Raw genomic sequence first — 19,813 nt, 5'->3', positions numbered from 1 at the left:
ACTATGTATAACCTTTGACCCAGCAATACCACTATTAGGTCTGTTTCCCAAGATGATCAGGAAAAAAGGAAAAGAACCTATATGTTGTAAAATATTTATAGTAGCTCTCTTTGTGGTGGCAAAGAACTAGAAAGTGAGGAGATACCCATCAACTAGGGCATGACTGAATAAGTTGTGGTATATGATTGTTATGGTATATCACTGTGCTGTAAGAAATGACAGGCACATTTGTTTTAGGACAACATGGAAAAACTTATGAAATAATGCAAAGTGAAGAGGATAACCATTAGAACATTGTATATAGTAATATCAATATTGTATGAAGAGTAAATGTGAATGACTAAGCTATTCTGAATGATTATTCAAATCAGCTACAAAGGACTTTATGAATGAAAATGCTATCCACTTCCAGAAAAAGAACTGATATATGGAACTATATATTGCATGATTCCATATTATCTATATATCCACATTTATCTATCAAATGTTGACCTTCACTAATGCAAAGCTGAGAGGGAGGAAAGGAGAAAAATCAACTCAAAGTGTAACAAAGTAAAGAGAGCAAGAACAAATCAATGAGCTGAGCATACAACTTAAAAGTTTAAAAAAGTGACTGAAGAAACTGAAGAAAAGGAAAATATGAAAAACTCAAATCCTACTGAATTGTTAAATTATAATAGCTAGCAGTTACATAGGGCTTTAAGGTTTGCAAAACACTATATATTACTTTTTGAGAAATAATTCATTTGGACCCCTACTCTATTTCAATCAGTATTAATCAATTTTATATGATTCCATAAGGATAGTGATTATAAATTCTGTATATTAGGTTCCAGAGCTGTGAGCTGCAGCTTGTAAGTTCATTTGCTTAGTAATAGGAAGCTAACTAGAGGCCCTCCACCCTTGTTTTTCCTTGTCATGATGACCAAGCCCAGTGTGTTGGAAGTGATTCAATTACATGGAAAGTCCTGCAACTTATTTTTGTACCTCTGGACCATTCACTCTTGTCCAACATGAGCAAATGACCATCTCATGACCACTTAGTCTGTAGAGATGCCCATGCTTTGCCCAACTGGAGGCCCTCCTGCTGACATACCATTTCTAGCCACTGCATTTTTGTCCTGTGAAGCAAGATCTATTTATTAACCAATGGGATTCTATACTTTGTATAGCCTCTTTAGAATGTTCAGGTATCAAATCTGGCATCAAAGCTTACAAAAATAAGGCCCTGAAAGAAGGGAACATCTCAGATCTTGAGGAAGATCTGAGGTCCATTTCATTAGAGGGAACCATGGATCCTTTAATAAAGTGCCAATCGCTGAGAGCTCTGTCTCAGTCTGTTTTATTGTAGGTTGGACAATTTTAATCCCTACTTCATTTGATTTCATCTGACAAATTCAGATAGAAGCTGGGTTTTTTTTATTGAATAAAATTTTATTTTCCAAAATATATGTAAAAACAAATTTTAACATCAATTTTTAAAAAAATTGTGTTCCAACTTCTCTTCCTCCTCCATTCCCACCCCCCACCCACTAGAACTCAAGCATTTCAAAATGTTATGCATGAGTAGTCTAGAAGCTGTTTTTAAAAAATCTAATAAAACATATAAATCACTAGTTAATCTGATTTTTGTTTTAAAAAGGAGGAAAACTAAATTGCAAATATACTGGTCTGGCTGAACCATAAAGCAGGTGGAAAGAGTAATGTATAAGAACAGTGGAAAGGTAAAAAGGGGTAGGGGTAATGAAGAACTTTAAAGGAGTTTATATTTAATCCTACGGGTAAAAGGGAACCACTGGAGTCCATTGAGTAGGTCACACCCACTCTCTAGGAAAATCACTTTAGTAGTAATGTGCAGTGCGGATTGTAGAAGGGAAAAGCCTTGAGGAAAAGAGACCAATTAGAAATCAATTGTAACAGTTCAGGGAGAGGCCTTGATCTAGGGTGGTAACTGGGTGAACAATGTGGATTGAATTTCCATCCTGTCCTTCTCCCATCCCTCATTAATTCAAGACTGCGACTTTAAGGCTTCCCACCGGACTGCTGATAAAAAGACAGATCAACACCATCGATTTAAGGGATAAAGGATAATAAAAATAACCAGTACTTATATAGCTCTTTTACGTTTGTAAAACACTTAATATGATCTCGTTTTAGCCTTTCAACCTCCCTCCACCGCCTGGGCTAGGGGTGGTTCTTGTTCCCACGTTACCACTGAGGAAACAGAGGGAGACGAGAGATTACGTCGTGTCCAGGGTCACACACCGAGTGTCTAAGGCCGAATTCGGCCTCCGAGCTTCCCAGCTCCAGGCTTAGCCCTCCATCAGATTATCATCAATTCTACATCTGGAGGAGGTAAAATAAAGGACCAAGGGGAGGAGTGTGAGAAATCGGCGGGACAGAGGTGACTCCAACTAGTCCTCTGGGATTTGGGTTGGTCCTCAAGGAAAGGAAAAACAAACGCAGAAACTGCACGAGGTCAATTTGGGGTACTCGGGGATCCCGCGACCTCAACAATCTACCTCCCCTCCGAAGAAGGTGGTTTTCAGAGGAATCTTGTACTTGGAGCAACCCGTAGCTCCAACACCCTCCCCCCGCCCCCCCCCCTTGACGCCCAACGACGTCGCCAGCCAATGGCTTCGGGCGCCTCGGGATGTCGTCACTCCAGCCGCGCTCGCTCGTGCAGTTCCCGGGTTTTGAGCTCTCTCTCTCCCGCTTCTGCCGCGACTTCCAGGGCAAGCCATGGCCGAAGCGGAGGCCGAGGAGAGCGGCGAAGAGGGAGACGTGTTCCGGGAACCCCCGACTCCAGCTCCAGGCCAGACCGCGGGCTGTGTCCCACCGGCTGGAAGTCTGATAGCTACCCCAGCCCTGTGGGAGGAAGCCGAGCCGCCGCAGCCCGCCCCATTCTCTCCCGCGGCTCCCCTCGCTCCCGAGGACCTCCAGCGGGTTCTGGAGCAAGTGAGGAAAGCGCCGCCTCCGCCGCCGCCACCCCGGCCCCCCGGGGCTGCGGGTCCTGGGCCGCGCGGGAGCTGTGGCTTCGGCGTCGTGCACGATGCGGCTCGGCGTCTGCAGGACGCGGCCCAGCAGGTGGCCCAGCACTGGGGTCCCGACCCCCCGCCGCCGCCGCCTCGGCTCCTGCAGCCCAAGGTGAGGCCCCCCCCCCGCCCCGTACACCTCCGTCCCCCAAGCCCCCTCGCCTCCCGTCGCCGCCGTGATTGCTAACGGTTTCCCAGGTTTGTGAAGTGTGGAGTCTTTACGCTTGGAAGTGACTAGAGACGATGGAAACACTCGTTCCTATCTCCTCATTTTGCAGATTAGGACACCTAGGCACAGATAGAAGAAGTGATTTTGCCAAGGTCACGCAGGCAAATAGTTAAAGAAAGATACAATATTTATTAGGGAACAATTAAGCGTGTAAACCTATGTTACCAGACGCTACTAGACGCTTTACAAAAATTCTCATTTGATTCTCACAACAATGATAGGAGAAAAGTGCTACTCTAGTTTTCATTTTACAGTTGAGGAAACTGAGGCACTCAAGTTAAATAACTTGCTCCGGGCCACATAAACTATTAAGTGGCTGAGAACTGTTTTGGCTTAAGGTCTACTGTGGGCCAGCAAAGCTGGGTCTAGACTACTGTACTCAGGTCGAGTTTATATGTTTCAGTTGCAGAATCTGAGCCAGGAGCATCTTTAGAAGTGATGTAGTCCAACTCCTCTGCCCTTCAACATTTCGGATGAGTGGTCCCCATCTTCTTTGAGAGGGAACTTTTTATTTGCCGATAAAAATTGACCTTTTTTTGCAGATGTAATTTTTAACTGTAATATGCTTTCCTAACTATTTAGCTGAGATACATTAAGTTTAGCAAACATTTATTATTAACCTGCAGTAAGTAGAGCGTTGGTCCTGAAGCTGTCCAAAGTTTAGATAATATTGGGTCCCCACCCTCATGGAACTCAGCCTAGTAGGAGCAGGTAATATAAGCAAATACAGAGAGCCTGGGAACATTAAGGTGCATTCAGAGATGGCTATGAAGAGTTACATTTGTCTGGAATTTGGAGGGTAATACTGTAAGAAAAAGACAGGGAATATAGTGTGGCTAGGTTATAGAGGGTCTTGATTTCCAGAAAAAGGAGTTTGCTCTTTAGGCTGTAAGTAATTGGGATGTTTAAAGAATAAAAGTTTAATGAGCAGGACTGATTTTCCTTGTATGTAGTTCTGCTCACAAAACTTTTATTCTCCGACGTTTTTTCCATTGCCTTAAGATGGAAGTTTTAGCTCCAATGGCAGTATATTATAGGCTGAACTCACGCTTTCTTCCTAAAGCCAGCTGTCATACATTATTCCATACGGTCTCTCCTGTGATAATTAAACTCAGGGAAGCCAATGAGATTACAGGGAGAGGGAGACAGAGCGAGAGAAAGGGGAGGAAAAAAGGGAGACAGAAGAGAGAGAGGAAGGGAAGAAAGGGGCCTAGGACAAAACCTCTGGGGACACCCACAGTGAGGGGGTGTGATTTGAATGATGACTCAGAAAAGATTGAGAAGGAGTTGTCAGACAGGTAGGAAGAGAACTGGAGAATCTGGAGAGAGTAGTTTAATGAAAACCAGAGAGAAAGGAGTGTATTTGAGAAGAGGACAGTCATTAGTGTCAAAGGCAGCATATAGGCCTAGAGAGATAAGGACTGAGAAAAGACCATCAAATTTGGCAATTAAAAGATTGTTAGTAACTTTGGAGAGCAATTTGAGTGGTCAGAAGCCAGATTGCAGAAGGTTGAGGAATGACAGAGATGAGAAGTGGAGGCAGTGAGTCTAGATAACTTTTTTGTGTGTGAGGCAATTGGGGTTAATCGACTTGCCCAAGGTCACAAAGCTAGTAAGTGTTAAGTGTCTGAGGCAGGCTTTGAACTCGGGTCCTCCTGACTCCAGGGCCGGTGCTCTGTCCACTTCGCCACCTAGCTGCTCCTAGATAACTTTTTTAAGGCCTTTGGCTGAGAAAATGAGAGATACAGAATGATAACTTGAGGTGATGCAAATGTCGAGTGAAGTTTTTTTCTTGTTTTTCTTTTCCTTTTTTTTTAAAGGATATGGGAAACTTGGGCATGTTTGAAGGCAGTAGGGATGAAACTGGTGGAAAAGGGGATGATTGAGAATGAAATCTGGAGAAGACAGGAGTGGATGGGATCAAGTACACAGGCAGAGCAGAGCCACCTCTTTGTCAGAGACTAGGGAAAAGGAGCAGAATAGTAGATTATTTCAGGGTGTTTTGTTTTCCCCCAACTCCAGTTATCTTTAATTCCTGCATACATTAGAGTTAGTGTGGTAGTGTGCCATTACCATATTACTATAGTGATATAAACAAGACCAGAGGAGACTAAAAGAAAACAAGGAGATTACTCCAGAAATGTTCTGCTCAACTGGTTTATTGTTTTTAATAAATCAACCTTAATAATCAACACATTTAGGTTCTAGACCAAATTCTGCTATAAATTCAGTGTATGAATTTGGGCATGACATTTAACCTCCTTGGGCCTCAGTTTTATCATCTGGAAAATAAGGCCATTGGACTTAATGGTCTTCTAATTATTTGATTAAATCAATCAACGAGTATTAAGTGTTATTATGTGCCAGGCACTATGCTCCAGTGCTGAGGATGAGAGGACAAAGACTGAAACAATTCCTATTTTTAAGGAGTTTATACTTCAGTGGGAGAGATAAAAATACATGCATTTATGTGTATTTATGTGTGTATATGTGTGTGTGTGTATACAAGAATATATGTATGTAGATACACATCGACATAAATACATATACATATACTGGTATATGCTTAAATACAGAGGCAGCAGGTGGCACATGGATAGAGCAACTGACCTGGAATCAGAAAAACCCCAGTCTAAATCTGGCTTCAGACACCTACTAACTGTATGATCCTGAGCAGGGAATTTAACTTCTGTTAATAGCATCTACCTTGCAGAGTTGTTGTGAGTTTCAGTGAGATAATATATTTTTTTTAACAATAAACATTTTTATAGTTTTGAGTTCCAAATTTTATCCCTCCTTCCCCTCACCCCTCCCTGAGGCAAGCAATCAGCTATATATTATACATGTGCAATTATGTGAAACATTACCATATTAGTTATTTTGTACAAGAAAACTTGAATAAAAAAAATGAAAGTGAAAAATAGCATGTTTCAGTCTATGTTCCATCAATACCAGTTCTTTCTTTGGAGGTGGATAGTATGTTTCAGCAGTAGTCTTTTGGGATTGTCTTGAATCATTGTATTGCTGAGAATAGTTGTCATTCACAGTTTTTCATCAAACAATATTGCTGTCTCTGAGCACAATGTTTTCTTGGTTTTGCTCTCTTCACTATATACATCAGTTCATACAAGTCTTTTCAGGCCTTCCTTTCAGGGTGTTTTGAGATGAAGAGTTACAGCCAAGATCTTCAGCTGAGAATGGGGGTAGTGAGGAAGTTTGGGAAGCTAGAGACGAGACGAGAAGAGAAGAGACGGTTTGTATTAGCTGCTGTGGGGCATGAAACAGGCATGCAGTTGTGGGGGAATAAAAGGATTGCCTTGCTGAAGGTGAGGTATTAAGGTTTGATTTGTAAGGTATCTAAGTTAGTATGGTTGTAAGACTTCCGGTTCTGTTCAGTGGCTTGTGAATAAGAACAAATTCAGATAGTGGGAGTAAACCAGAGCTGAGGTTTAGCAAGAGAGGATGATCATGATAGGACAAAGAAGGCAAGTGATTCAAGAACAGAGAACTGTGTAGAGCTGAACTATTAAGTTGATGTTGAAGAGGGAGGAAAATTGTCACAGCAGATGTCATAGCCTGAGAAAGTACTGAAAGATTAGCAGTTTCCTGAGTATGGAGAAGAGATTTAAGAGAGGGGGAGGCATAGGGAGAGGTAGAATAATGGATTATAGTTAGACAAATGTCAGAGTTTCTCATGAAGGAGATGTGGTTAATTGTGAGGTCTAGTATATAACAATCCTTATGGCTGAGGTGGAATCGAAGGAGTAGGATTTAGGATTCAAGAAGTTGGATTGGGAGGTTAAGGAGTACCTTTATAAATATTCAGGCTGCTTAGATCAGGGATTCTTAAACTTTTCCCACTCATGATGCACAGTTTAAGAAGCCTGGGCTTACTTAGATAATGGTAGTTGGGGAGGAAAGGAAGCTATTGAGCCAGTTGCTGAACCTCTTGAGAAAGGGAAAATGACCCAGGGGTTCTACTATAGGGCAGATTGGGTGGACATTTTTGATTGAGTGGGACTTCAGATTTGGAAAACTTGGAAAGGTATGAGGTAAAAGAAGAATGAGGAGGTGCCTTTGGGGAGTGATGAGTATTGCTCTCCTTCCAGGACAAGTATGGCTCGAAATGCGTGGATAAGAACAATTTGTTCCAACAGCCATGAAGGTGGCTGAAGCAGGCTCAATGGGGAACTTTGAGCTTGGTGGGTCATTGAAGACTTCCAAGGTCATCCTTTGCATCTTGGGCCTTTGCCACTCATTTTGACTCTTGTCTTGACACTGGACTTTGATGACTCTGGAAGAGGGAATGAGGCTGAAGACTTTGTGCAACTCTGCTTCTCTTAAATCCAGTTTGCAAATTGAGACATCACTGAATGATGTTATTGGTTCTCTTCAAGAATGAAAGATGAACAACAACATGTCTTATCACTTCCCTTAAACTATAAACTCCTTGGCATTAGTGACCTCTTTTTCTTCAGCGTATCCCTAAAGACACTAATGTGCTGTTGGTGGAATTGTGAATTGATCCATCCATTCTGGAGAGCAGTTTGGAACTATGCCTAAAAGGGTATAAAATTGTCCATACTCTCTGATCCAGAAATAACCTCTGTTAGGTTTATATCCCAAAGACATTCAAACAAAGGGTAAAGGACTTAATGTACAAAAATATTTATAGCAACTCTTTGTGGTGGCTAAGAATTGGACATCAAAGGGATGCCCATCAATTGGGGAATGGCTAAATAAGCTATGGTATCTGAGTGTAATGGAATATGTGATGAGTAAAATCTAATGTGTGGTTGCCTTTTTCCTGTCCCCAATGTGTGGGGAAAACTAGCTAGGGTTTACTTATAAATTTGAAGTGTTAGCACCAGTTTTGGGTATGAAGTATTTATTAGTGAAAAAGAGAACACCTGGGTCAGAAAACCAAGGGAAAAAACCTCTCTCTCCTATATTTAAGGGTTCAACCTGGTCTGCTTCTTCTCCTTAGTCCTTCACCATGAGCTATTTGAGCTGAACTAAGAGGAAACAGCACTTCCCACTTCCTGCCTCTTCTCCACCCCACCCCCCTCCCCAGGCCATCCTTCAAGCTGATTGGTCAACATCACCCAAATTCCTTGGTTCACTGGACTTGAGGGTGGTCTCATTGTTGAGTTCAAAGTCCTTAGCATCTGAAAACAATACCCTATTGAGGGCCAGCCAGGTGTGGTTTCAATTTAATTAACTTTAAGTAGTTAATCAGCAAAGTCAATCTCAGTCAGTCTCACTTAATTCAATCAATCTAGATTAATCTCCTCTGGTTGGGGCCTTTGAGCGTTGACAAAAGCCCATAATTTCTTTTCTTTTCTTTTCTTTTCTTTCTTTTTTTTTTTTTTGCAAGGGTCAATGAGGGTTAAGTGACTGGCCCAGGGTCACACAGCTAGTAAGTGTCAAGTATCTGAGTCTGGATTTGAACTCAGGTCCTCCTGAATCCAGGGACAGATTAAAAAGCCTCTTTCAATTAAACAACAAAACAGGGTTTATTGATAAGAATAAACTTAGAGATAAGAACAAAGACAAATCGAATATATGACTTGAAACCTTGGCCAACAAACTTGGCTGCTTCCTATCCCCCTGTGCTTCCTCTCACCTTTCCTTCTCTCCATTTCCTGTGTCTCCTCTGTAGTGTCCCCCTGCGCTCGTTCCTTTCTATGTCCTTCTCTCAGTCTTCACTACCTTCTTACTACCCCCTGCTCCTGAATATAATACCCTTCTTTCTCAGGAACCATGGGCTGGCTGATGCCCACCTCCCCAAGCTAATTCAGGTGAAGCCCCCGTGCCAGGCAAGCCGGCTGGGCGGAGGGAGCCCGGCGGGGCACTTGAGGTTTTCTGTGCTTATCCCCACTGGGCAGAAGAACCTGGGGCTTATCCCTGCTGAGTGGTGGGGTGTGGCGCACAAGGCTTTCTTGGGGGAGGGAGGCCAGGGAGCTGTTCGGGGTGAGCAGAAGCTTTCCAACTTCAGCCAAAGACAGGGGTCCCCATATCAGTTTTTACAGAGAACAGAGAGGACTAGGAAAAAAATCTTTGAGGAGAGTTGAATAGTTAAATGTAAGAGAGAACTAGTCTGAGAGATTGAGAGTTAATTGTAATCTTTGAGAGACAATTTGGTAGAGCTGAATTTAACTCCTATTCAGTGGAGAAGACATCTTTAGAGACTAAATTGCCCTACTGAGAGAACTGAATTGTTGGAACATGGTTCTTGTGTGAGGAAACAGAAGTTGCTGCCAATAATTAGCTGTGACTTGGTGACTTTTGTTTATGTAGATGTAGATATAGATAGCTATTTATATTTATTATATATTATAGATCTTTATATCTTTTGATAATTTAGCTAATATTTATCTATATATACCTATAGACAAATTTATTATCTGTTAATTAATGATGGAATGAGTAACAGTGATGTTTATCTAAGCCTCTGTGAAAGTGGGGTTTGAGATCGTTTGAGTAGAGAGAATTTATGGGAAAAGAGATTTCTCCAGTCTTTATAAACTGGGGTGGGGGTTCATTGCTAATTAATTAATTTTATGAGAGAGTTGTTGTAGTTGTTATAGTTTATAAGGAAATATCAGAACATAACTCTTGATTGCCTATGAACCTGTGAGGGAATTAATAAGCTAATGAATCAGGTTTTAGGCTGAGGGGGAAAGGGGTTGATATCTTTGTCCCTGAGAGCATCTGAAGGATGTTATTCAGTACCATACAACATCAAGATACTCATCACATTGACTGCTACATGTGGGTTAACAAAAACTGTTACAGGTAGGGTAAGACTTTGATATACAAGGATAGTTGGAATGCCAGTTATCAATAGCAAAACAAGAAGATATGAGGACTGAAATTTTCAGGGAGCTACTTATTCAAACCCAGTACAATTTATGTCTGGGCATTATTAAATCATTTTCTCCTGCTTAATAATGTTGGCAGCCTGTCAAATATGTGTGTATTTCTTTACTACTTAAAAAAGATCCATGATAGCGTGGGTATCCCTATATTGATAAAGATTGGAACTCCTCCATGATTTAATTGATGGTTTTATAAATTTCTGTGGGGAAAAAACCAATAATAATTACCTGAGATGATGACTTCATGCTCCATACTTATCCTCCAGTGACAGACAACACAGTCTGTTGTTTGATCTGTACTTGAAACTTTTCCACCTTTGGTAGGACCTTCTAGACTCTGTGGCCAAGCACCCAGGATCCAGGGTTGTTGACTACCATATTGCTATGAAGTATCAGGAGAGTACCAAGGTGGAAGATATGTGTGTATATGTATGTATATATGGACACGCACACGCATCCATGTGTACACACATACATGCATATACACATGTACACTTGCATGAGTTTCATTAGGTAATGTCCAGGGAGGCAGCATGATGTTATGAAAAAAATCATTGATTTTGGAGAGGACCTGGATTTGAATTACAACTTTGCTGCTTACTATCTGTGGGACCCTCCAGCAAGTCATTTATTCTTTCCAAGTTTCAGGTTCTTCATATAAAAATGAAGATGTTGGACCAAATGGATCAATAAGGTTCTTTCCAGTCCTGTATCATTTGAGCAAAATTGATATGAATCATAAACCTATGTGGACTTTAAAATCTTCATAGTTAGAAGAGACTTTAGTTAGAATATCTTTGCAGTACTTATTTGTAAGTGACATGATTATGGTCTTTATTCAGAATGTTGGATCAAGGTCATGAGAGCTATGCTGTAGCAATTTAGAAAAGAACATAACTTTATACCTTTTTTTTTTTAAATTTTCTGTGTTCAAGGAACTAGAAGCCATTCGTGTCAAGGTAAAATCCAGAGAAAGACCAATGCCACCTCTTGCAGCAATCCGGCCCAAAACAATAACTTTGAGCCAGCCATTCAATGGGAATACAAATTTGTTAGGATTAAGTGTTGTTAATCCTTCGATTATCCAGATACAGCCTCTTATGAGAACTGAACAACAGGACTTGGCAAATACTTCATCTCCACCTCCTCTTCAGCTTCTTGTGCAGAGACCACTGCCTCCTCTTGGACCAGTTTCTGTGGAGAAGTTTATGGCACACAAAATGCTGAATGGACAAAGGGCCACACTGGTTCCTGTGTCTGCCTCTAACACTTCAACAATTACATCATCAGCAATGTCCAATTCAGCAGATTTACTTATTTCCACCCCTGAAAGTGAGTGCACCGGGAAACTCAAAAAATCTTTAAAAGTGAAAACCCGCTCAGGGCGAATTTCACGGCCACCAAAATATAAAGCTAAAGATTACAAGTTCATCAAAACTGAGGATTTAGCAGATGGGCACCAGTCAGATTCTGATGACTATTCAGAACTTAATGTGGAAGAGGAAGATGACAAGAGGGGGAAAGATACATTATTTAATTCTTCAAATGGTTACCTGAAGCCTAAAACTTTTAAGTGTCAGACTTGTGAAAAGTCATATATAGGACAAGGAGGACTAGCACGACATTATAAGCTTAATCCAGGTCATGGACAGCTGGAACCTAAAACATTGATATCTGATAAACCTGATGGAAGCAGAGAAGCAGATAGCACTGGGAATATAATGGCTCCTGAACCATCAACCCCAACTGCTTTAAATAGTAAAAGTACAGTAGCTCCACCCATTGCAGAGCCTGATTCAGCATGGAATGGGCAACAGGTAACTTTTTTTCTTGAATTTCATATCTCCTGTGTCACTGACTTTAAACTGGAAATTCTCCTTGAGATTTATCAGTAGCCATTTGTATATATTTTAAATGTTAAATTGAGACCTATGGGGCAGCTAGGTGGCGCAGTGGATAGAGCACCGGCCCTGAATTCAGGAGTACCTGAGTTCAAATCCGGCCTCAGACACTTAACACTTACTAGCTGTGTGACCCTGGGCAAGTCGCTTAACCCCAATTGCCTCACTTAAAAAAAAAAATTGAGACCTAGTCTTCCATTTTTTACCCCCAATTTCTCTAGTAAGAAAGAGCCTAGAACCTATCAGTTTATATGCTAAAACTTCAGCTGCTGGATGTTTGTTTGTTTGTTTGTTTTTGTGGGACAACAAAGGTTAAGGGTGCCCGGAGTCACACAGCTAGTAAGTGTCAAGTGTCTAAGGCCAGATTTGAACTCAGGTCCTCCTGAATCCAGGGTCAGTGCTTTATCTACCTCACCACCTAGCTGCCCCATTTGGGGGGGGGGGAAGTGAGGGTTAAGTGACTTGCCCAGGGTCACATAGCTAGTAAGTGTCAACTGTCTGAGGCTGGATTTGAGCTCAAGTCCTCCTGAATCCAGGGCTGGTGCTTTAGCTGCCCCCTCCTTACTCTTCTTTGTACTTGTATCCTCAGTGCCTAGCACTGAGTATTTGTTGATGAATTTATTTTTTTCTTTTCTTATTGTTATAGTTTTCATTTCTAGAACTTTATCAAATAATAGTGGACATACTTGCTTTACTGCTGGTCTAATTGGAAAGGCCTCTAGAGTTTCTTCATTATAGATGATACTGGCTCTTGGTTTTAAATAGATACTATTCATCATATTAAGGAAAGATACATTTATTTTTATTCCTCCTAGGGGTTTTAACAGAAATAGGTGTTTTATTTGTTTTGGTTTAGTTTTTTTTGGTGAGGCAATTGGGGTTAAGTGACTTGCCCAGGGTCACACAGCTAGTAAGTGTTAAGTGTCTGAGGCCTTTTGACCTCAGGTACTCTTGACTCCAGGGCCAGTGCTCTATCCATTGTGCCACCTAGCTGCCCCTAGAAATAGGAATTTTTTAAAAAGTCTTTTCTGCATCGACTGACATGAGATTTTAAAATTGTTTTTTATATTAATGTAGTCTATTATGCTTAGTTTTCCTAATATTGAACCAACTCTGCATTCCTGTTATAAATAAAAACCTGTCATAGTCAATCCTTTTAATATGTTGCTTTAATTTCTGTGTTAAATTTTTATTCATTAGTTTTGCATCCATATTCATTAGGGATATTGGTTAATAGTTTTCTTTCTCTGCTTTGTTCTCTGGTTTATATATCAGTACTATATTTTTCTTATAGAATGACTTTGGTAGGATCCCTACTTGTAAACACGTCTTGTCCTGAAATTTTTTCTCTGGGAATTCCTTTAGCTTTTTCAGTTTCTTTTTAAGTCAGATAGCTAATGGTTTATTATTAACATTTTCAAAAAGTCAGTTCTTAGTTTTATTCCTGTGAATAAATTCCTGCTTTGGCTTTATGTCCAGAATTTGGGTATATTGTCTCATTGTTATAATTTTCTTAAAAATTTTCTGTTGTTTCTACAATTTATTCTTTAACTCATTAGTTCTTTAGTCTCATCCAATTATTTAGTCTCGAAATATGTTTAGCTCCTTTTTTAGTTCATAACTTTCAGGTAGTTCAGTGATTTTTAATTTGTTTTTCCCTTGATGTTTTCCAGGTTAGTTGTTGATCTGAGAATACCTTGCACTTCCTGGGGTTTTGTTTTTGTTTTTTTGGTTATTTGACTTATGGGGCCATTGTTCCTTGGCCAAGATTTTGTGCATCTTTTGCCAAGCTCTTAATTCCCTTTCCAATTCTTTCTTCCATAGCTTTCATCCCCCCCCCCCATTTGCCCCCCTTGAAATGCTGTTATTTTATTTATTAAAACATTACAAATTTTTTTTAAACTCTTGCTTCATCTCTTTTAGACATTCTAAAAAACGATACAGTTTATTATGGTTTTCTCTTTGGCTTTGTTTGCAGATATTTTGAAGTCATTATCTTCTGTGTTTGTGTCTTGAGCTTCCTTGCCACCATAATAGCTCTTTGGGGTGAGGTTCTTTTTCTCATGGCTCATTCTTCTATCCTGCTTCCTGATTTCATTCTTGATGAGGCTCTGCACACCACTGAAGGGAAGGTCTGGACTAGGTCTGTTGCTGCTTTCTTGGGGTCTTGAGTTTTGTGTTCTTCCAGGATCTCAGCTACATTTCAGCCTGGGCATCTGCAGGTTTCTTACCTATGTTTGGATCTGAATGACAGTGGACTGCCGTTGGACTCAGCCAATATCAGCCTGCTAAGAAGCACTGTTGGTTCAGTAACAAAACTACAGTCTTCCCTTTGTTCTGTTACTTCTGCCCTGGTTATTCTTCTGCAAGCTTCAAACTGGGATAGAAGTTGGAATTGAGACTGCTCTATTCCTGGGGCCAAGACATACATACAACTGCTGCTTGCTTCTGAATTTGCTTCTCTTATGGTATACAACCTAGGGTCTATGACTGCTCCTTATCCCAAAACTCCATCACTAGGCTCAGGTCACCTTTCCTGGATTTGTGACACAGAACAAAGTAGTGAGCAGTAGAGCTGCCAGTCTGTACATGTTTCTCCATGTACCCCTTTTGCCCTGGTACTAAGCCTTTCTCCACACTGGAATGTTTTTTGCAGTGCTCTCCTGGCCAGACCCTGTTCTAAGTGTCCACAGACAACTTTGTTGCCCTATGCTTTTTGTTTGTTTGTTTGTTTGTTTTTTTAGTGAGGCAATTGGGCTTAAGTGACTTGCCTAGGGTCACACAGCTAGTAAGTGTTAAGTGTCTGAGGCCAGATTTGAACTCCGGTACTCCTGACTCCAGGGCCGGTGCTCTATCCACTGCGCCATCTAGCTGCCCCTGCCCTATGCTTTAATGATTACAATGCAATGAAAATTATAACCAATAACCTTTGAAGAAAGTATTCAAACTTAAATTGGGAGGCAAGCTGGAAGAGTAACAGGAAGCACAGGAAATATGGGAAGCTCCTCCAACCCCAAACTGTTCAAAAAGGTTATTGGTCATAATTTTCATTGCATTGTAATCATTAAAACATATGCTTGATATTTTTGTCTTTTCTGCATTTTTCTGAGATTTTTATATACTAGAAATAGTAATTTTTTTGTAAAGATGTCATGTTCTGCTGAGAAATAATATAAGTTCTTTTTTCTTTCCATTAAGTAATCACCATAAATATCATACTTATCTTGTCTAAATTCCCTTTAGTTCTGTTATTTCTTATTTGTTAAATTAATCTAATTTTCAAAAGGTGCACATTGAGGTCACCAACAGCTATAATTTTGCTGTCTCTATAATTTGATTAATTTTTGTGTGTGTGTATACCCCAATTCATGTAAATAATCCTATGAAGTGGTTGTATGCATTCGAATTTTCATAGTTGAAGTTATGATTATGTAAAATATAGTAGTTGCTGGTTTCAGTCTCATGGAAATAAGCAGTGTGAATTTGAATACTGTGACCACTACAGGAACTTGATTATTCTCACTAATTGAGGCCTGGGTGTATATTCCATTTGGTGCATGTATATTAAGTATTGATATTACTTCATTTTTTATGATCCCTATTAGTATAGTGCAGTTTTGTTGTTTATCTCTTTTAACCATATCTCTTTTTATTGTTGCCCTGGTTGAGATTAATTGCTACCCTTACTTTTTTGTGTTTGACTAAAGTATAATAAATTAATTTTCAACCCTTTTGTGGATCTGTGTATTTTTTGTAAATGTTATATTTTTGTATTCTGTTATCTTTTACTAGTTTACGAGTTAGATCATATCCTTCAGAGTTATGACTGTTAATTGTTAATTTCCTCCATCATACATCCTCTTATACTTTTTCCTTTATTTGCCACTCTCTTGCCTTCTTTATAAAGGTGGTGTAAATAGTGAGATCAACACAAGTGTTGAACAGTTGAATGATCATCTTTCACCGTACAGGTCTACCTGCCTCACTCTCCCTCGCCCCATCAATGGTCATTCTTATTAATGTGTCTTAGAATAGTTCTTGCTTCATTTCTGGGCCATTGTTATCTCTTTGCTGATGATTCTCAAGTCTACCTATCCTGTCCTAAACTTTGCTGACCTCTAGTCTTACACCCAGAAATTGCCTTTCAGAAATCTCAAATTGGATGTTCAGTAGACATCATAAACTCAATAAGTCCAAAACAGAATTATCTTTCCCCCTAAACTCTCCTCCTTCCCTACTTCCTTGTTACTATTGAGGATAACATCATCTTCTCATCCCTCAGGCTTACAACTTAGGAGTCTCCTCAACTTCTCACTATTTCTTACCCCTTATATTTTATCCGTTGCCAAGGCCTGTCAATTTCACCTTTGTAACTTCTCAGATGTCCCCTTTTCTTCTCCAACATCGCTATCACCCAGCTACCGGCCCTTATCTATCATCTCATGCTTGGGTTATTGCAATAGCCTGTATCAAGTCTCTCCCCACTCTAATCCATCCTCCCTTCATCTACCAAAGTAAATTTCCTACAATGCAGGTCTGACCATATCACCCTCCAGCTCACTAAACTCTGTGGGGCCCTACTGTATCCAGGGTCCAATACAGAATACTCTGGCATTCACAGCCTTTCATGACCTCGTTCTTTTTTTACTTTTCCATTCTTCTTGTGGCTTACTTCCATATACATACTCTTTTATTTAGTGACACTGGCCTTCTACAAGAGACTCCCATCTCTCAGTTCTGGGCATTTTCTCTGGCTGTCCCTGTGCCTGAAATGCTCTCTCTCCTCCCTTCTACCTACTGACCTTCCTGCCTTCTTTGAAGTTACAAGTAAAATACCATCTTTTGCTGGGAGCCTTCCTTAACCTCTCTTAATTCTAATGCCTGCCTTCTGTTAATTATTTCCTTTTTATCCTGTATATAGCTTGCTTTGTATATCATTAGACTGTAAACTCCTTGGGGGCAGTAACTCTCTCTTGTATCTCCAGCACTTAGCATAGTACTTGGCAAGTAATAGACGTTCAATAAATTGTTACTGTTGATTTGATATTTTTCTTGGTATCTTACCTTCTGTTTCTTGTCATCAGTAATATTTATTCATTATTTTGGAATTTTGTTTTTACATCTCTTTAATTGTTCTAGGAAGTAATATTCTTTGAGGTTATTTGTAACCCTTTATTTTATTTAGGACCAGAAGGGGGCCTTAGAAGTTAGTTCAGGTACCTAATTTTACATGAGGAACTTCCTGAAACCCAAAGAGATGGAGTGACTTGCCCAAGCCAAATGTCTTACCTGACAGATAGCAAGTGAAAAAGGTTAGGGTGTTGAGGACTTGGACCATTTTCTTACCTCTCATTCCTATTTCACTTTCTAATTGCAGACTTTTGTGCCTAGCATTTAAAACCTTTCACAGTCTGACACTACTCTGTTTCCCTCATATTACTTTCCTGCTTTATTGCTACCCTTTCCATACACTAAGCTACAAGCAAACTGGAGCACATGTTCTTCCTCTTCTCTCCTCATGCCTGTGCTCATCTGCCTCTTTTGCCATGCGGTACATTATGCTTAGAAAGCCTTCCCTTCTTTTCATTATCTATTGAGTTTGTACCTATCCTTTTTTAATGGCCAACTCAAGTGCCATTTGTTGTTGAAAACCTTTTCTGATCCTTCCCTTCCTTTGGTGGTAATATCCTGCCCCCATGCATCTTCATATTGCACATCTCTAATGTACTTAACAGTATAATATAGGTATTTGTGTTTTTTTTTTTCTCTTATCCTCCTACACTATAAACTCCATGAGGGCAAGGATTGTGTTTTATCCAAACTTGTGTCTCTTCCAGAGCACACAACTTGAATGTTTCCTTGTAGAAGGATGTAAAGTATGATTTGTGGATTTTGATTTTGATTTTTTTTTTAATTTTGGGGTCAATGCTGATATAGAACTGTGATTCTGAAGAAGTTGGGAGATTGTTGGAGTCAGAAGAAAAAAGTGGAATTTACTTGGCACGTTGGGGATCCAGGAGGACCAGAGGATCAAAAAGAAGTAGAAAGCTAAGGGCATCTGTAAAGTCAAGTTGTATGGGCAAACACAGCAATTCAGTTCAACCTACTTCATGCACAGGTGAAGCAGCAGCAGAACAAAATGTAGTGGGGAATAAAGCAAGGCTCAAAGAGGTATGTCATTCATGGAACCTCATTTCATTTCATAAACATTTATGTTTCATTGGATTCAGTTTGGGAAAATTTTACTGAAGGCCTATTTGCCCTAAGGTCATTTTGGTTGGTATTATGACAATTCAGCTGTAAAATGTATTTTGGAAAATTGAGCATTATAATAAAATCAAGCATAATACGGTTCAGGAAATTACACATACAGTTGTTAAGACCCATATTATGATAGAAAAAGCAGTTATAGGATATGAACTGGCAGTTCTTTTTTTTTTTTTTGTTTAGTGAGGCAGTTGGGGTTAAGTGACTTGCCTAGGGTCACACAGCTAGTAAGTATTAAGTGTCTGAGGCTGGATTTGAACTCAGGTACTCCTGACTCCAGGGCCGGTGCCCTATCCACTGCGCCATCTAGCTGCCCCTGGCAGTTCTTAAAAGAAGAAAAACAAATCACCAATAAGTGCATAAAGTATTCAGCTTCCCTTATTAAATAAATGTAAATTAAAATATTGAGGCAGAAATGTTGATTTAAAAACAGGCACACTATTAACAGTGCTGGTAGAAGTATAAATTGGTTCCAAACTTTTGGAAAGCTATATGGAATCACTTGTAGTAATTATAAAGATATGTATGTCTTTGGACCCAATAGTAAAAGCTCTTTGCAACCATAGAATCTCAGCAGGAATATATCTGAATTAAAATGGGAAGCAGATTGGGATAATGACACTCCTTAACTCAAGTTACTTTAGGTATTTTTGGTGCCTAATGATACCAGAAGTGGTTCCAGATCAAACATTTGTTAAGTGATACTTGTTTGCCTAGGTCATCATTAGTAATTAGGTATAGACTACTTATGCCCCCTTTGCATTTTTCCATTGACCTTTGAGTCAACCACAATTTTTATTCTTTGGAGAATTTGATGTTCCAAGATCTGTGTCCATAGAGCATCAGAGGGAGAAATTTTGAGTTAAAAAGATGGTGTTTTTGGCTGGGATGCAACTTGGCATTGTTAAAAGCATTGAACAGTTTCCCCAAATTCAGTGCATAAGTCTCTCTTGTTAAATTTTGGAGCCAACTCATCATCCCAGATATATAGACTGCTAATCAGTGGGCTTGTTGTCCCACTGCTTGTGATAGGGCAACAGGCATCTTTCATCCATTTGATTTTTATAGTATGGAATACCAGTGGATTTCATTGAGGATGTTCCATAAAGTTATGGGTTTTATGCAGTCAACATAATATCATCTGCAAACAGGAGTTCACTTTATAAATTTTATTTTACATGATCTTCATTTTCCAGTATACCCAACCTTTCCTGCCTTCTACCCAGAGAACTAGTTAAGTCACACATCAGTTGAGACTGACATGATATACAGGAATTCATATTCTTAGTCTCATACTTCTACAAAGAAGAGATGGAAGAACATTCTCATATCTCTTCTTTGGGGTTAAATTTGGTTATAATTACGAGGTATTTAGTTTTTATTTTTCCCCTCGTTGTAGTTTTGTGTATATTGTTTTTCTGGTTTTCCTTACCCTACCTTGCATCAGTTCATATAATTCTCTCCATGTTTTTCTGTATTCTCCATATTCATTGTTCCTTA

The 19,813-nt window shown here is 39.8% G+C and overlaps 1 protein-coding gene across 1 annotated transcript in view; it reads left to right on the top strand.

Annotated features, from left to right (window-relative positions):
- The first annotated feature begins 2,679 nt into the window (after window positions 1–2,679).
- The window catches only part of ZNF839 (zinc finger protein 839), a 35,781-nt gene continuing 18,647 nt past the window's right edge, over window positions 2,680–19,813 (top strand). The window contains exons 1-3 of the mRNA XM_043981323.1: window positions 2,680–3,147; window positions 11,081–11,962; window positions 17,984–18,217. Of these exons, the coding sequence (XP_043837258.1) occupies window positions 2,743–3,147; window positions 11,081–11,962; window positions 17,984–18,217 (1,521 nt within the window). The 5' untranslated portion in view covers window positions 2,680–2,742. The remainder of the gene's footprint in view (window positions 3,148–11,080; window positions 11,963–17,983; window positions 18,218–19,813) is intronic.

This window comes from Dromiciops gliroides, chromosome 2 (assembly GCF_019393635.1).
Source record: "Dromiciops gliroides isolate mDroGli1 chromosome 2, mDroGli1.pri, whole genome shotgun sequence".
In the NCBI taxonomy this organism is placed as follows: domain Eukaryota; kingdom Metazoa; phylum Chordata; class Mammalia; order Microbiotheria; family Microbiotheriidae; genus Dromiciops; species Dromiciops gliroides.
The sequence above is the reverse complement of the archived record's forward strand: the minus strand, read 5'-3'. Positions and strand labels throughout refer to the sequence as shown.